General features: G+C 61.4%; 2 protein-coding genes across 2 annotated transcripts; one reads left to right on the top strand and one right to left on the bottom strand.

Annotated features, from left to right (window-relative positions):
• Window positions 1-683: 683 nt before the first annotated feature.
• On the top strand, window positions 684-4152 carry MNEG_4191 (short-chain dehydrogenase/reductase SDR; the record flags this gene model as incomplete). The annotated part of the gene is made up of 8 exons (XM_014047331.1): window positions 684-692; window positions 1141-1229; window positions 1728-1839; window positions 2220-2307; window positions 2755-2839; window positions 3083-3155; window positions 3465-3573; window positions 4088-4152. 8 exons carry the CDS (start codon window positions 684-686, stop codon window positions 4150-4152), a joined length of 630 nt encoding a protein of 209 aa, XP_013902785.1.
• Window positions 4153-8248: 4096 nt separating this feature from the next.
• On the bottom strand, window positions 8249-13918 carry MNEG_4190 (hypothetical protein; the record flags this gene model as incomplete). Its single annotated transcript, XM_014047330.1, has 14 exons — window positions 8249-8590; window positions 9035-9161; window positions 9388-9514; window positions 9803-9923; window positions 10216-10339; window positions 10609-10625; window positions 10940-11028; window positions 11286-11358; window positions 11719-11860; window positions 12046-12098; window positions 12349-12485; window positions 12697-12813; window positions 13148-13304; window positions 13694-13918. 14 exons carry the CDS (start codon window positions 13916-13918, stop codon window positions 8249-8251), a joined length of 1851 nt encoding a protein of 616 aa, XP_013902784.1.
• Between the last annotated feature and the right edge of the window lie 1022 nt (window positions 13919-14940).

Genomic DNA, 14940 nt, shown 5'->3' with positions numbered 1-14940 from the left:
CCGCCACGCCCACCACAACACAGCTATGGGAACGCCCGCCATCGTGGCGGGGCTCGCCGGCGCCGCGCGTCACTACGCGGGCCGCCCACCTCCTAGGTTGGCTCCTAGCGTGGGTGCCGCCATGCCACCAAGGCGATCATTTCTCAACCAGCTGCTGTTTGGGGTTCCGCCCTGCGCACGGGATTGTGCAGCCCTTCATAAATGTGTCCTTCCAGCACACACTCACAGTTGCGGCCTGCTTCGCCCCCCAAAACCCCAGGGGCAGCCATGAGGAAGTGCTGGAGCATCTGGGGGGCCTCTTCACATTTGAGGGCAGGGTTGCTCTGATCACGGGCGCCGCGGGCGGCGTCGGCAAGGCGTGCGCTTTGGGCTTTGCGAGGTGACTAGCCCCGCGCGTGCCGGCACACGCGAACGCATGCGGCAGCGCATGCCCAACGACCGCCGTGAGGGCGGTGCCATTGATTACCGCAGCTGGCCTGGCTTGCGTGATACGGAAAGGGAGCGGCCGTGGGCAGGCGTGGGGGCTGGTGCGGGCCAGTGCTGGCAGTTGGAGGGCAGCGTTCGCACAACCAGCGCCTCGGACGAGCACACTGCTGTGCTTGCAGCGGTCCATGAATCCTGCCATCTCCAATTCTCTTCCCATCAACCACGCACACCCTGCAATCGTTCTTTACATGCATGCAATGACTAAGGTAGGCTGGTTGATGGCCTGCGCTGGATGGCAGGCTTGCGAACTCTTCTCTGGCTATAATACCCACAGCTCCTTCCCGCCACCCAACCACACCGCGTCGTCGCCGCCACGAACAAAAGGGCAGGGGCTGACGTGGTGCTGGCTGACCTGGCATGCACTTCCGCTGACCTGGATTCCCTGGCCTCAAAGGTCGCTGGGGCTGGGCTTGATGTGCCCACTGTGAAGGGCGAGGCTTGCTGGCCCCACTGAAGTCTTGGGTGCTGCCTGCAAGTCAGCCCCTGCGCGTCCTGCTGTATCTCTTGAAATGACCATTGGTGCATGTGCGGCGGCTCCATGACTCCTCGCTGCGCCTTCAAACAACTCGCCTCCCATGGAGTGTGTAGTTTTTTCTATCAGGAGTATTGCTTGACCCTCGAGGGACCTCCCTGGTGGCGGCGCCCCCAACGCAGGTGGAGGGCCTGGGGCGCTCCGCGCTGCCGCTGTCGATGGACGTGAGGGACAGGGGGAGCGTTGACGACGCCATGAGGGAGGTGGAGAGGTGGGTGAGGGCGTGGTTCTGCGTACGTGTCACGCGTCGGGATTGGTTGCTGCAGCTGCAGTGCTGTGGCGCTGTGGCGCTGTGGTGCTGTGGTGCTGTGGTGCTGTGGAGCTGTGGTGCTGTGGTGCTGTGGTGCTGTGGTGCTGTGGTGCTGTTTCCATGTGCTTCTGTGCCCCTCTGCCAGCAGGTCTGTCGATGCGGGGGGCCTCTAAAAAAGGCAAAGCCAGCCAGTGTTTGTGCCAAGGCATCGCCTTCATGCCAGACCGCCCAACAAACGGCCGACTGCAGTGGTGTTGTTGAGGTCTGCCCGAACCACATGTTGCCACCGATCACCCCAAATCCCTGCCAGCCCCACACGCAATCAAGCCGTCAACCCGAAACACACACCCAATATCCCCCCAATGACATATTCAAAACATGAAATTACGGAGTTATTGTAGGCTCATAGACGTGCGAATCTGCTTGCTTATGCCCCTATCACCAATGACCCATCCCCAGGGTCTATGGCGGCCTGGACGTGCTGGTGGCCAACGCCGGGATCCTGGGGCTGATGCAGCCGCCAGAGGAGCTGGACGAGGAGAACTACAAGAACGTGTTTGCGGTCAACGTGGTGGGGCCCTATATATTCCTGTGATGTGCCACCGCGCACCGTATTGGTGCAGGCAGACAGCATTGCGATGAATCCATCGTGTGTTTGTATTTTTATGTCTGCGTTCATGTGAGTGCGTGCGTGTGTGTGCACGCGCGCGCCTTGTGTGCGCGTGCATGCGTTTGAGCAAGTGCGTGTGTGTGTTTTTGGGGGGGGATGTTCTTGGGAGTGAGTGTGTGTGCGATGACTGCAGAGACAAGTGAATGAGCCGCGGGGTCGCGTGAGCACGCTTCCAGGCTCATGACAATCTTGTATGTCTTGTGAAGCGTGTGATTGACAGCACGAATGACGCTCCAGCCCCCCACGCCCATCAGCCTGCCCCATCAACTCCCACTCAACAGGACGGCGTGCTGCACGCCACGCGCGCCGCCTACCCCCTCCTGAAGAAGAGCGGTTGCGGCAAAATCGTGATCACCAGCAGCGTCGCCGGTGGGCTGCACATATGCGCGTGTGTCTATGCGGCTCTTGCAAGCACGCACGCTCGAGGGCGCCTGCTTTGGCGTCCCCGCGTGGAGGCGGGGGCTGCGACGACGCCCCACAGACTCGGTCATGGTGCTGGCTGCCTGGCATAGACTGCGGCGCGCTATCGCATCGACCGAATTGGCGCGATGCGACGCGACGCGGCACTGCATCGCGTGGAACAGTGACCTGCAGCTGCAGTACCCAGCCAACAGGCCAAGCCCTTATCATCAGCAAGATGGGCTTGGGCCAGGAACCCCAAGCCCTGGAATCAAGGGGCCCAGACCAGCAGGCCCCACCTTGCTTGACACCCTTCTGCGGCGCACTCTTCTTGCTTGGCGCCGCATGCTCAGCCGCAATGCATGAGTCGCGATGCATGATGAGCACGACTCCGCCTGCACTCCGCCCGCCGCGCAGGCCTGACTGGGTACGGTCCACAGCTGGCCTACTGCGCCAGCAAGGGGGCGGTCATACCCCTGGCCAAGAGCCTCGCCCTGGCATGGTGCGGGCGCCAGCAGGAGAGAGGGGGGCGATCAGATGGGCGGGGCTTAATGAGGGTGACCATGCACGTGTTTGGGCGCGCCGACGGCCGTCAGCATGCCGGTGCTGAAATAAACAAACGCGCCTGGCTGCTTGGTTGCGGCCACCAGATATTGGACTCCCTCAGTCATTTTTTTGGTGGTTCGTGGCTTACGCAACGTCGACTCCAGTCTTGCACACCCACTGTTATCACACGCATTTCCAGGGCCAAGGACGGCATCAATGTGAATGTGGTGCTGCCAGGTGCAGTCAACACGCCGTTCACGACGCGCATTCTGGTGCGTGCGCAGGCTGCACAGGCTTACCGATCTGCCTGCCTCCACCCCTCTGAAACAGCCGCGATTTTTGGACGGCTCCTCCCTGCTCCAACAAATCAACTCCACAAAAACACCCCCCTTCAAATTATTCATCCTCAACTACACCCTGTACTGAAACTTGCAGCGCATCTCAGCTGAGTGCATAATACCGATCAGGGCAAACCAGACCAGCCTTTTCGGCTTCCCACAAAATTCTCAAAAGAAAGTTTTTAAGTGCACAATGTGCAACTGCACCTACCCTCGGCCATTCGCCCTATGCTCTTGACCCAGGATGACCCTCACAAGCTGTCTTACATTCTCAATCGAATCCCCCTGGGGCGCCTGGCCGAGCCCGAGGACATCGTGGGTCCCATTCTGTTCCTCTCATCTCACGCGGCAGGTACGTGTGCTGGGCCAGCAAAGGAATGTCCTGGGTCAGGAGGTGCATTGAGGTAGGGGTGGGTGGGAGGTCATGCCTCCACGGTTGAGGGGAGGAGGGAAGGCATCGGGGATTGACAGGTCATCAAGGAGGGTGACCCTGCGGGAATGACGACACACTGGGGAACAATTGATGTTGAAGGGCTTTTGGCCAATTGAGATGGGGTATAACGGGTTCTCAGCTGTTTTCAAAGCTTTCTCACGGTGTCCCCTGCTTAATCAACAGTGCCTGGTTTGGGGGTGGGGTGGGTTGGGGGGATCGGATGGGGCAGATGGAGTGCCTTGCTTGGGTGAAACGGCTCGCCAACTGGCGCTCTGCTGGGGTGAATCAGTTGGCCACCAGCATGCTTGCGGCCGCCGCTGAGGGCCCTTTGAAACCGTGCTCTCACCTTTCTCCTAGTCGCCACCACGCACAAGCGTCGCCCCCGCCGTGTCGCTCTTGCCAACGTGTCTTCGCGTCAAACCCTCACCTGCAGACTATTGCACGGGCTCTCTGCTGGTCGTTGATGGCGGCGGCACCAGCCGGGCCATGGCGCAGTGACATCAGCGGGATATCATCCAGCAGCGTGATTGCATGTGTCGCCCCCTTGGCGGTGAACAGGGTGTTTGTCCGCAGGTTGTCTGACTTGTTTTCCGTTGATTGGTGGTCCTTTCTATGTAGATCCTTTTAACGGTTCGAAGCCCTCGAAGCAAGCAAGGCAGGGCGGCTGGGCGAGGGGCGCTCGGGCATGCACGTCCTCATCAGGTCACTGGCAGTGACAGCTGCTGCCAAATTGATCACAAGGGCTGCGCGCGCAGACGCATCAATGCACCATTTCTCATTGAGATGGCATCCCAGTGCTGGTACATGCAGCCTTGAGACTGGCGGCGCGCACATACACATTGGCTTGCCTGCCGCGACACCAACTGGCGGGTGCTGCACGCCGAGTAATTCTATGCATTGCAACCACTCAAATATCAATGTGATGTACAAACGTTTCCGTGTGTCGACACCCAGCAGCAGCACGTGCTGCTGGGTGGTCCAGGTGCATGCACCTGGATGGGTAGGTTGTAACCGGGCAGCAGTGACTCACTGGCGCCAACAAAGCCCTTGCTGCTGAGACGTGCACAGCCCGTGGCTCTCATGTCATCCCGCGAGGCAGGACTGTAAATGTTGACGCACACAAAGCCTGTGACTGCGGCCCAAGGGACGTGATGGCCCCTCCCCAACTGCATTACAAAAATGGCTGCGTGCCTATGATGGGCGCCACCAAAAACCTCCTTGATGCCGCCCAAGCGCGGTGTGGTTTGCCCTCAGACACACATTGAATTGTAAAAAATCATTGCAGAAATGCACTCTATAGTCGGGGAGCGGCGCCATGGGCAAGGTCGCACTCCTACTGAAGTGGGCTCAGGAGTCGCCAGCTGTGAGCCTGGGCACCAGCACCTCGCTCGGCGAGCAGGCGCAATGGTGTATCGCAGGAAAGCAGACGGGGTTTTCAGCGTGATGTTTCCATGCTTTCCGTCTCCCGAGCCTGTACCTACTTCCAGTGCCAGAGTCTCGGATTTGCTGCACGGGAGCAGCAGCTGCTCCCGACGGATCGAGGTAGCTACAGGCACTGGGGATTGTTAGCCTGGCACGTTGATTGGTTTGGGCCTTCTGTTCATGCGCGGACGCACTTCTCGCGCCTGTTTCAGGTGTGTGGGCTAGCTGCTGGTGATCTGCTTGTGCACTTTTGGTTGGGGTGCCGCCTGGCTATGTAGCCGCCCGCACCACTCACCTCGCGCCTGGCTATGGATCCATCCTACCAGGCTCTGTCACGGTTCATTGCACCTTCTCAGCGCGGGCTCTCTGATTCGCCCCGCTGGTCGTGCAGGTATGTGAGCGCGTAGCTCACATGTGTCCTTGGGCCTTGTTGTATGCCGCATGCAGAGCCTGCCGCTGCACTCGCCCTGCCCGCGCCCCCCAAGATGGCTGGGCATGCGCGGACGCACTTCTCGCGCCTGTTTCAGGCTCTGTCACGGTTACTTCCAGTGCCAGAGTCTCGGATTTGCCGCGGGACGATCTTCGCATATCAGATCTGCTTCGTTGGATGATGTGCATTACACCACGAGGCAAAAAGTCACACGTTTCCGCTCAGCCGTCTGTCTTGCACGTATGGCGCAACCTGATCCACGCGGCCACTCTCCTCGGACAGCAAGAGCATGCTCTGTGATGAGCACCCTCGTGGGCATAGCCCTCCTGGTTTATATGAAGCTGGTGTGCACGCCCTACCTGCAGCAGGCGTATGCTCCTTGCATACAAGGCGCAGAGGGTGCCCCCCCGATCCCCGACGCTGCGCGCCCCCTGCGCCTTGATTGGGTGTGCCCCATGCAACACTTGTGGGACGGCGCCGCCGCAACCCCAGGTAGGCACATGACCGTGGTGGCATGTGAGCCGTTTGCAAACCGCATGGGTGGCAGCAGTGCGCCCGCGCATGCCTGCCGCTTGCGCCGGGTGTACCACACTCACACGACCCCTTGATGTGCCGCACGCGCATCTGGCTGGCGCGGCAGGCGGCAGGCTCTCGGTGGTGCTGTTGTTCAACCTCAGCGGCGCGATGCTGCTGCTGCAAGCAATAGAGTCAACCAAACCCGGTAAGCAGCTGGAGGGGCGCTGCATCGATGCACCCATGTCCTGGGTATGCCAGCGGCCCGTTGATGCGACCTGTGCTGCCCGCGCTCAGCTCTCCAAGCTCCCTCTGACACACCTGCACCCCGCCCTGCCCAAAATTCGATGCGCATCTCATCAGGCGCTCCTTTGTTTGTGGGATGCCTGTCACTCGTGGCAATAACGGATTTCCTGCTCAGCAGCAGCGTGGTGGTCCTGGTGGCGTGGCTCCCAGACATGTGGCTGTCCTCAGCTCATGACTCCGGGCCACCGCCGCGTGCGCAGGTCTTGGGCGCCGCCGCGACCACGGGGCTGTGCGTCGCAGCCTCTATTGTCGTGCATGCGCTCCCGGGTCTATCTGGCGCGTGGCGGTTTGCGTTTTACGCGTGCTGGGCCGCAGGGCGCCTGACAGCAGTGCCGTTGTGCACTGGGTTTTCAGCTGACCTTGCGCGGCTCTCATCAAGCCCCCGGCAGCAAGCCCCGCAAGAACCTGCGGCTCAGGGCCGCGCGGCTGCTGTATGGGCCTATGCCGCCTTTTTGTTGCTCCTGATGCTGCAGTATGTGTTTGGAATCGCCGCATGGCTGCGCGCGCCTCGCGTTGCCGGAAGCCCCTGGGCAGAGTGGATGGTGCATGCCACGGCAGCCGCGGTGCAGACGGACGTTGCTGCGGGGGTTGCATACTACGTGCTGCTGGATTGGATTTTCCTTCTGATTGGCGCTGTCGCGTTTGCGGGCATGGAGCGCGGATGGATCGCCGCGGCCGCTCTGGTTGTGGGCTCCCCTGTCGTGGGGCCAGGCGCGGCGCTCGCTCTGTGTGCTGTGGCGCGCGAGCGTGCACAGGGGCGGGCATCGCTCCGCCCGCCTGAAAAGACTAACTGAGTGATCACAAGCACCAAAACAGCCATGCTGCGCATTGGCGCAGAGGCTCCTTGCTCGAAACCACCAGTGATCATGCTTGGGACGCCCCTGCACCCCGGAGGGGCGGTTGCCCCCCAACCGTCATCCTGGCTCCAGTGGTGTGCGTGAGGCCGCCGTTGGCCAGCACCTGTTTGCTGCGTGCCCGCCTGGCTGCCTGCCTGGCGCGATTTGCGGCTTGCTTGCCATGCGAGTTTTGCTGAGGCCGTATCCATCCCCCATTAGATATCCTGCCGCCCTGTAAATTGCACGCCAGGAAGCTCGCTCAGTCAGGGGGTTACGAATTGCATGTGCACCTGAGGCGTGTGCGGGCGAAACAGCCAGAGTGATGCCACGTTCATGTACCAGGCAGCCGCACATTGCACACAAAACACACCACACACGTACACATACATACACAGAGGAAGTGGGAGCAATTGCACGCACACATCCATGCACACATGGAAATGATTCGCTCGTATCGGCAGAAGTTGCAAGGCCAGCAACCACCCAATAGTCGTCGGCACATCCGGCATGCCTCCTTGCCTTGTGGCAACGACAATCTTTGTGTGGCGTTCTCGTGAGCCAGAGTTGTGTGCAGCAATGACAAAGTAGCAGTCTCGCAAGTCAACGAGGGGGAATGCGTGTACAGCTGGGAGTGCGATTGTGGTGCGGCCTTGCCAGCCGGCGTCGGTTCCAAAGCTGCCCGGCATGCCACAGTGCGGACGTCCCAAATTAGCAGCAAACCAAGCACCAATGTCAGGGTTTCTTAGCGCCTAATATTCTGTGACCCAGGTGCACAAGGCACCCCCAGAGGCATGCCGTCAAAGGCGTGCGAACAAAAGCACAATCACGCGATTCAAATGTGTGCGTGCGCCGTGTGCGGCACTACTGGCCGCTGAGATGGTATCTGCCGGCTGCGGCCAGGGGCTCCAGCGCACTTCCAAGGTTCCACGTTGGTTGTGGCCCCGTCAAAGAACAAGAGGATTCAGTCATAAGTTTGTAGAGAGTCGCGTGCTTCGTGCGGCGAGCCCGCAAGCATGCACATTCGCGCGGCTTGACCAAACACATACTCAGAGGCGTCCATGCGGCACCCTGAGGGGCCGCTATGAAATCAGAGCCCCAGGGACCTGGGGCTGAAGCCGCTCGCCATGCTGGTCGGCGGAGCGCCCCACAGCGGCATCGCAGTTGGCCCGCGCTGCGGCGCGAGCATCGGCAGCGCGGGCGCTGCGTCGGCCGCCTCCACCGCCGCAGCTGCGCCGCCGTTGCCCTCTTGAAACGACGCGCGGGTGAAGGCGGCGCGACCCTCGCAGGCGCCGCGGCCATCATAGGCGGCGCCGCCAGGGCCCTCGCAACCACCGCCGTCGTTGCCGTCGGCGCCGCCGTTGTCAAGGTGGCCGTCGCCCTCCTCATCTTCGTCCTCGTCATCGCCCTCAAAAGAGGGATCCAGCCGCGCCTGAAGGGTTGGTGAGGGGGCGAGAGGCGGAGCATGCTCGGCACTGTGCGGTGTGGGTGCAACCATGCGGCACGGTAAATGAAACAAGGGCAGGCGCCTGTAAGTGATCGTGGCATTGCCTCTAGTGCTTGTCCCCTGTTCTCAACCCTCAAGTGTCAACTTCATCGCTGCCGGCGCTAACACCCGCGCCCTCACCCCCCTTTGCATTAGCAAGACCAGACACCCTTCTGCAACCGTTGACTTGCACCCTCCCGCCTTCCTGGGGCCCCTTTCTCTGTCCCCCTGAGCCTGCAGATCTGCCACCTTGCCCCAATGCACTCCCTTGGCCTCGCCTTCCCTCCCCCGTTCTGCACTGAGCACTTCCTGGGTGCTGCAAGCAAATTTGAGCCTCCCTCAGCTGCTTCCCCCCCAAACAACTCCATTTCATTTGCCCGGTGACATCACCTGCGGCAGCTGCACCCCTTCGGGCTCCGAGCTGGCGTGGGGCACATAGGGGCGCAGCGGGGGCGTCGCGCCGCCGATGTGCTTGCGCATGGCCAGGAGCGCCGGCAGGATCTCCTGAAACGAGGGCCTGCCGGCGCCACAGGCAAAGCGAAGGGATGCGCGGCGACACCACAGTGAGACGGCGGTCAAGGGGTCATCAAAGCATCCCAAAAGATGCACGTGGGAGGTGAGGGAAGAAGGCACCGACCGATCCAGCAAAGCGCGCTGGCCCAGGATGCAGCAAACGCACGAAAGGGTGCGCCCCAACGCACACACCCCAGGTCCCAGCGGTGCGAGCGCGAGGGCACGCGCACCTCGCTGCCGGGTCAGGGTCCCAGCACGCCTCCGCCAGTCGGCGGTAGCCGCGCGGCGTCGAGTCAGGGAACTGGGGGCGCTTGCCCTGGACAGAGACCTCGTGTGCCAGCAGCAGGACTGGGGTGCCTGGGTGTGGTTGTTCAGAGCGAGTCTGGAGGGTTGGCCCAGACTATTGGCCCAGACACCCCCTGGGAGATTGCAGGTACAGTACCCGTTTTGTGAGTGCACACGCGCGTGCGCACACACATATGACCCGGGCCTGCACGCGACTGATGGGGGCTGAGGGCGTGAGAGCCTGGTGATCCATGGGCCAAGCCTGCGGCAAGGGCAGCGCAGCTAGAGCCGCAGTCAGACCTTGCACCCGCGCGCCCGCACAGGCTACATTCTGCGTGTGCGGCATTGATCATGCCGCACCCTTGAAGGCGTGGCCGCCTGTGAGGAGCTCCCACAGCGTGATGCCGAAGCTGTACACGTCAGAGGCCTTTGTGATGCGCCGCTGCAGCTGGGTCTCAGGGGCCATGTGGCTGACGGTGCCCTGGGAGTTGTTTTTTTGGGGGGGTGATACTTTTCCGTAAGTGGGGATGGCCCGTGTGCAATAAGGGTAAGTGGAACAACAAATGAGTGAGCTTTCCTGGGATCCTCGTGGTCAACAATCTGTCTGCCCGGTAAGGTGCCTTGTTGAGAGGAGATACGGTAAAACAGCCGAGCCAGCCGACTCGGCACAAGGCGCTGTCAAATGTACGACCTTGCTTGACTGCTGCAGCCCCAGTTCCCTGAGCTGGACAAGACCGAACACATACAACAACAAACCAAATTGCCCCGCACACCTGAAACTCGGAGACGTGGGTTGCGTGGGTGTCGATCCTCACGCTAAGGCCAAAGTCTGCCACCTTTGCCACTATGCCGCGGCCGCCCTTACCCTCCGCCTTGAGCAGCACGTTGCGCGCTTTCCTGCAGAGGTGAGTCATCCATTGTGTTGAGTTTAAGCAATGATGAGTCATGAAGGTTTGTCGGGGGTCTGTTGTGGAGCTGGCGCGTGCGCATGCAGCGGCTCAACAGCCGCTGAACGGACTTCGCGAGGCACTTCAGAGGGCCTCCACACGCGGCGCAGGCCACAGCTGCAAGTATCAAGGGCAGTCCCAGGGACTGAGCACGCGGCGCAGCGCAACGCCCAGGCCTGTATTGCCCACACGACCACAGCCCTTCAGTGTGCAGCTCACAGGTCAGAGTGGATGATCTGCGGCCAATTAACAAAGGGAATGAGCGAAATGAAATGGAGGTGCAAGTGAGTAACTGCGTACTTCTGAAGTTGGCACCCCAATATTGAGGTATTAGTAGCTAATTTCAAAGCCCGTGAGCTACTACAGCTGTTTGATCACTCAGATTCCTCAGCCCGACCCTTCCTGCACAAAGCAACAACATGCAGCAGAGCCAGCGTCCGCTGCACCCAATCGTGAGGGGACCACCTTGCCCCTGATTGGTGCATGCGTGCAGGTCACAAGGTTGCGTGAAGTAAGCTAGCGCCCCAGATGCCCGAACGTCATGACCCACCTGCTGCGTGTGGAGGTGTATCATGGCCCGTGCCACGTCGGCCGCCGTCTCCAGCACTGCAGCCATATTGACGTGCTTCCGGCCCTCATCTGCATGAGTGTGTGTGTTGTCAAGGGAGCATGGTCCGAAGCAGTGTGCTGGTTCCACTTCGGCGCACAGGCCCCACGTATTGGGGCCTGCATATCTGCGTGCAGCAGTGAGCCTTTGCCCCATGGGGAATGGCCATGCGAGCAACGTTTACAGACAAGGCGAACCCGCTGCTCACCCAGTCTATCATGGATTATAATAACCATGCGACGCGTGCACAACCAGCGGTGCGAACCCTCGTCCTGAACCCTCGACTCACCGAGGAAGAACGCCCCCCCATCCAGAGCGTCCCTTAGAGATCCCATCTCGCAGTACTCCAGGACAATGCACACCTGACATTAGATATACAAGAAGTATTGTGGGGGAAGAGTGCCGCATGCACAGGTCAGAGCAAGGTACATAAAAACACAGGCGCGCCCCGGCAACCAGCACCACCCGTGGCTTTTTAGCCCTGACACGGATGAGGCGTCTTCCGAGCTGTGACGGATGGACAAAACGAGATGGCCATGCACAAGCAACACCCACCCAAGGCTTCGCATAGCTTTTGACACATAATGCCTGTGTTCGCCCTGCGCCGCCCTCCTCGATTGCTTGCGCAGCCTGCACCCTGCGCCTCCTGGCGCACCAGGCCCCGCCGCAACGCATTGCTGGCGACATGATTTAATAACTTTGAGCTGCTGGTGAAAACGCACCTCAAAGTTGTGAATGCGCGAGCTGGGTCTTGACTGGATGGGCGCAGCCAGCGATCCAGCAGACAGGGCGTCGCCGCCAGGTGGTGCTCTGGGCGCGATGCGCTTGCGGCAGCGCATGCTGAACGCCCCGATGTTGTCGCTGCTGCAGAGCGAAGCATTGAGAGTGTGCGGCGGGGTGAGGGGGTGATGTTTCTTGCAAAGGGGGCCACAACAGGGTTGTGCAGCGAAGCGTAACTTGTCGCGCAGTGTGGCCAGTGGGACAGCTGTCCGAGGCCGCAGGGTACGAAGCGGTTCAGGGGGCGCATGCACGCATCATCGCTCGCTCACTCAAGGCTGCTGATATGGCTGCTGGTTGACTGCTGGATTGTGTAGGTATACGTCTTGAGGGGTCCGAGGAGGATAGAAAGGAGAGGACAGCAGGTCAAGCACGGCGGACAAGCAGGGCTCAGGGGGAGTTGGGGAGAGGGGAATGCGAAACCGCGAGATGCGACAAGCTTGCTGCACAGCTCCCGCCAGTCTGCTGCTGGCGCCAGCACGGTCAAGAGCAGGAGCGCTGCAGGCACAAAAACGCATCCGTCCAGTGGTCTGGCACTGCCGGATCGCAGCAGATCGCGTGCCAGCACCCCACACCTGCACGATGTTTGGGTGGTGCATCACCGAGGATATGGCGGCCTCCATCAGGGCCATCCTCTCCCGCTTCTCCTTGCCGCTCATCCTTGCAGGAAGAATCATCACCTTGATTGCAACCGCACTGCCGCGCCACGTGCCTGGTCCGGCGTGTGCGGGCGCAGCAGTCAGCTGATGCAGAGTCAGGCATCATGTCAAGGCGTGACGCCAGGGTGGGGAGCTGCAGGGCAGCTGCATGCGACGTCAATATTGTGGGCTGGCTGGCCGGCGCGGCGACGCTACCTCTGTGCCAAGTCAACGGCCTGCAAGCTCCATCTAAGACGTGAGCACGGGTAGCCTGCAAGACCACACCTTTGTACACTTTGCCGAAAGCGCCCTCCCCCAGCAGCTCCAGCAACTCAAGCTCGTCCACTCCCTGGGCCGCCCCGCTGGGCGTGTTGAGCGACCGCCGCATGTCCTCAATTTGCTCTGCGCCCCGTGCCCACGCGTGGTTGTGTTGTGACAGTATCGCCGACCGATGATCGCGCGTTGGTGACCGCGGCCAAGATTGCGGGCGCAGCCAAGCCGCTGCTATGCGGGCTGCTGCCGGACGCTCAGGCGTTGTCGGCACCACCAGCCAAAGGGCGCGGTTTCTGCCCTGCACATCCCGCAGCGCGCGTCTGCTGGCTGCACACGCTGCCGCGAAATGCGTCCCTGGAGTGCCCTGCACGACTCCCATCCACTCCTGGCCCACACACTCCGACCACAGCCCGCTCGTATTTGAGCAACGTCGACCCCAAGCTAGCACGGCAAGCGTGCGCACCTCGTGCAGACTGCTCCACTGGCTTGGCGCCGCCGCCGGCCCGCGCGCCGCCGCTGTCGCTGCTGCGCTGCCCCAGGGCGCAGCTGATGAGGTTGAGCTGTCGAGCCAGCAGCACGTCCATTCGCTCTTTTTCGGCGGCCAGGGCGCGGTTGGTGACCTGGCGGGCGTGGCGGGGCAGACCGGGGGGCCTGCGGGTGAGCTCGGCTGTCCCGCTGTCAGACGGGTGGCGGCGCATAGGGAATGTGAGGCTGACCTGGGAGACTGCTATCAGAGCATTGGCCAAGCTGAGCAGCGGGCAGGATGCCCGCAGAATGGGTCAGACTCCCAACACAAATAACCCGCAGCGAGGGTGGCACCCTCACCCAACAGGGCAGCAAACCCACACTCATCCAATTCATCATGAAATACACATACATACAAGTTTGCATACAACGCGCACATGCAGACATATGCACACACATGCACACCCTTCATCCAGCATCAAGTAGCAAACGCGTGCCGCGCCTAGCCCCCACTCGTCACCCCCAAACGAAACCCAGACCCCACCGTCAGAGCCTTGACTGTGCGCTTGAGCCGCCGCCTGCTGACCAGGATGCCGCAGCTCAGCGCGCCAATCGCGGCGCTCAGCACCGCCACCGCTCCAAGCGCCGGGTCGCGCCACACTGGGGCCCAGCCCCGCGACGGCGCAATCTCCAGCCGCCACCACAGCGCCTCCTCGCTCGGCATTGATACGGTCACTAAAACAGGGTCGATGGGCGCGGCCTCCGACATTGCGAGGGTCGCCGACGGGCCGTCCGGCTGGGGGGCGGTCAGGCGGTAGGAGTAGCCGATTTTCTCCAATCTGCTGAGCCGCGTGTTGCTGCCCGTGTCGCTGACGTCGGCGACGGCGCTTGCATCCACGTAGATCGTGGCGAAGCCCCAAAATCGCGCGCGGGTTTCGGGTTTGTAGCACGGCCCGCAGTCATAGGCCGGGCGGGGCGCGCTGCGGCGCGGCAACACGCAGGGAGTTTTGTGTGGGGGCCTGCTCGATCCACGTGCAAGACAGTACTTGAGGTGAAGGCACAATCGGTTAAAGAAAGTAGGTATGGGCTGGGCATGCGGCTGGTGCGGCAATTCGACGAGTTCCCCTGTGCGTCTCAAGCGGCGGCGTCGGCTGCGGTCGAGGTTGCCAGATAGACGCGGCGCTCATAAGATTAGCGCACAATCGGGCGCCCATGCGCGCACCCAAAGGCCTCATTTGGGTCCGACACGTTTGGGATGAAGATGGGTTGCCTAAAGATGAAGGCATTGTAGCCCTCAGGCACTGGCAGGGGTCCCTGGATGGTCACGTTGCCCCTCTCGATTGCCGCCAGTGACCCTGTTCGCCGCCTCGGGTCTGAAGATCAGGCAAGCAGGCATGGCATGGAGTGAAGTGATGCACGGCGGGGCAGGACGCGATGTCTGGCAGCCGAGTCCCATCGCACCTGTATGCCTGGAGCATACTGCTCGTGCGCCGCCGAACCCACCTGACGCGCGCTCGCTCAACATCCGGTGGAGCAGGGAGCTCACCTCTGAGGTTGTCGATGCCAAGAAGCTTGCTATTCTCTTGCAGGGGATAAACAAACTGGATGACCCCTTGCGGCGCAAGCAGCACGAGCTTGGCTCCAGACGCCTTGGGGATCTGCGGCATGCGTGTGTGTGTGTGTGTGTGTGTGTGCGTGTGTGTCTGTTTTGAGTGCGTGTGTGTGTGTGAGTGTGTGTGTGTGCGTGTGTGTGTGTGTGTGTGCGTGCGTGCGTGTGTTTGTGTGCGTGCG

This window comes from Monoraphidium neglectum (assembly GCF_000611645.1).
Source record: "Monoraphidium neglectum strain SAG 48.87 unplaced genomic scaffold scaffold00568, whole genome shotgun sequence".
In the NCBI taxonomy this organism is placed as follows: domain Eukaryota; kingdom Viridiplantae; phylum Chlorophyta; class Chlorophyceae; order Sphaeropleales; family Selenastraceae; genus Monoraphidium; species Monoraphidium neglectum.
The sequence above is the reverse complement of the archived record's forward strand: the minus strand, read 5'-3'. Positions and strand labels throughout refer to the sequence as shown.